Here is a 1,734-nt window from a genome sequence, read left to right as displayed (position 1 = left end):
CTCTAGTTTGATGACTCAGACCCAGAAGAAGAAGATGAAGAATCTAAAAAAGCATAGTAAAATGAAGTCAAAGTTCCAATATCTTAGCAAAACAATCCATAGAAATAACCTCAGTAATAATAATTCAAAGCACCAAATCCTGTTGTGAGAAGAAATTCTTAGCCAGAAATAAATAATGTTTTATAAAATTAACCCAAGCCCATTCCCACTGTAGCTTTACCACCATAATAAATAGTTGCTGAGCTTTAGAAAATTACTTAAAGAGTAATTAATTAACCAATTGAAGAAGAAGAAATTCCTGATTCAAAACCCGTATCAAAACCAGCACCTAAAACTTAAAATCGCTACAAAGATGAAGATGATGAATTTGATATTTTTAATTGAATAAAACTAATTTATTTTTTAATTTTTGTATTTTTTGTTTTGTAAAAGTTAAATTAAAAAAAAAAGTAAGATTAATTCAAAGATATTTTTTATAAATTATTCTAACTAACTAACTAATATTTACATTTTGTAGAAGCTTAAAAAAATGTAAATAATTTAGAAAACCTTTCAAGTAAATAAGTAAGTAAGTAATAAGCTCTAATATTGATTTTTAGTATGAAGTTTTAATTTATAAAATTTTTAAAATGAATAAGTTTTTAGGGAAAGAAGTTAATAATTTCAATAATAAATAGAATATGTATTCTTGATAATTTATTTAAAAAATCTATTTTATTATTATTATAATTGAAAGAAAATTATTTAAAGTATTTAGAACAATTTAAAGCCTTATTAAAAAATTTTGAGAAAATATTTACTTATTATCACAGATATTTTTACATTATTTTAATACTTAAAATACATTTTTGTAATAATGATACACTTTTAATTAATTTTTTGTTTTGTAAAGGTTAATTATTCTTAGCAATTTATTTAGAAAATCTATCTTATTATTATTATTTAAAGAAAAATATATAAAGTATTTAGAATAATTTAAAGTCTTATTAAAAAATTTAGAGAAATATTTACTTATTATCACAGAAAAACTTACAGTATTTGAATATATAAGATATATTTTTGTTATAATGATATACTTTTAATTAATTAATTAATTAATTAACTAATTCTATTGATAAATACGAAACATATTTATTTACTTTGTTGTTTTCATGTTAGTCATATTTCGAGTATTTAATTGTCAAATAGCTTTATTTTAAATTATTACTCAGTTTAATATTAAATACCAAAGTGAATATTTTATTGTTCCCTAATATTTTCTAAACTCTAAACATATATGCTTGAGTATTCAGGATATTAGAAGATATGCATAGTACCATTTTTTAGATTTACTCTTACTTCTATTTTTATGTTTTCTTCTTAAAATCCTGGTCCAAATATGAGACTTGGTTTCTTATTGCTAAGATTAGAAAATGTAAATCCTTGCTCTATATCTTTAAGAGATTTAGTGTCTTTATCATTTGAAGATATCAGTCCAAAATATAGCATGTTATTTACAAAAGATTTGTTAAAAGACATTCTAAATTAGTAAATCTTTTAAATATTTAATGAAGTGCTTGTTACTATTTATCCTTGGTAGCATTTGTTAGTATTATCAATAAGAATTGAATTATGTTCTAATTTTAATTTAAAATGTTATGATTTTTGATAATTGGTACTTTCAAAGTTAATCAAATCTTAATTTGAATTTGCATCCTTTTTTTCTTTGTTTTTGTCATTATCATCTATTTTAGT

General features: G+C 20.6%; 1 protein-coding gene across 1 annotated transcript; it reads right to left on the bottom strand. All coding sequences in view use genetic code 6, as the record gives it.

Annotated features, from left to right (window-relative positions):
* Positions 1–1,158: 1,158 nt before the first annotated feature.
* TTHERM_01925200 (hypothetical protein) lies at positions 1,159–1,518 on the bottom strand (the record flags this gene model as incomplete). The annotated part of the gene is made up of 1 exon (XM_001029000.2): positions 1,159–1,518. The coding sequence occupies one exon, from the start codon at positions 1,516–1,518 to the stop codon at positions 1,159–1,161; it is 360 nt and encodes a 119-aa protein (XP_001029000.2).
* Positions 1,519–1,734: the final 216 nt, after the last annotated feature.

The sequence above is a fragment of the Tetrahymena thermophila genome (assembly GCF_000189635.1).
Source record: "Tetrahymena thermophila SB210 genomic scaffold scf_8253962, whole genome shotgun sequence".
Taxonomy (NCBI): Eukaryota; Ciliophora; class Oligohymenophorea; order Hymenostomatida; family Tetrahymenidae; genus Tetrahymena; species Tetrahymena thermophila.
The sequence above is the reverse complement of the archived record's forward strand: the minus strand, read 5'-3'. Positions and strand labels throughout refer to the sequence as shown.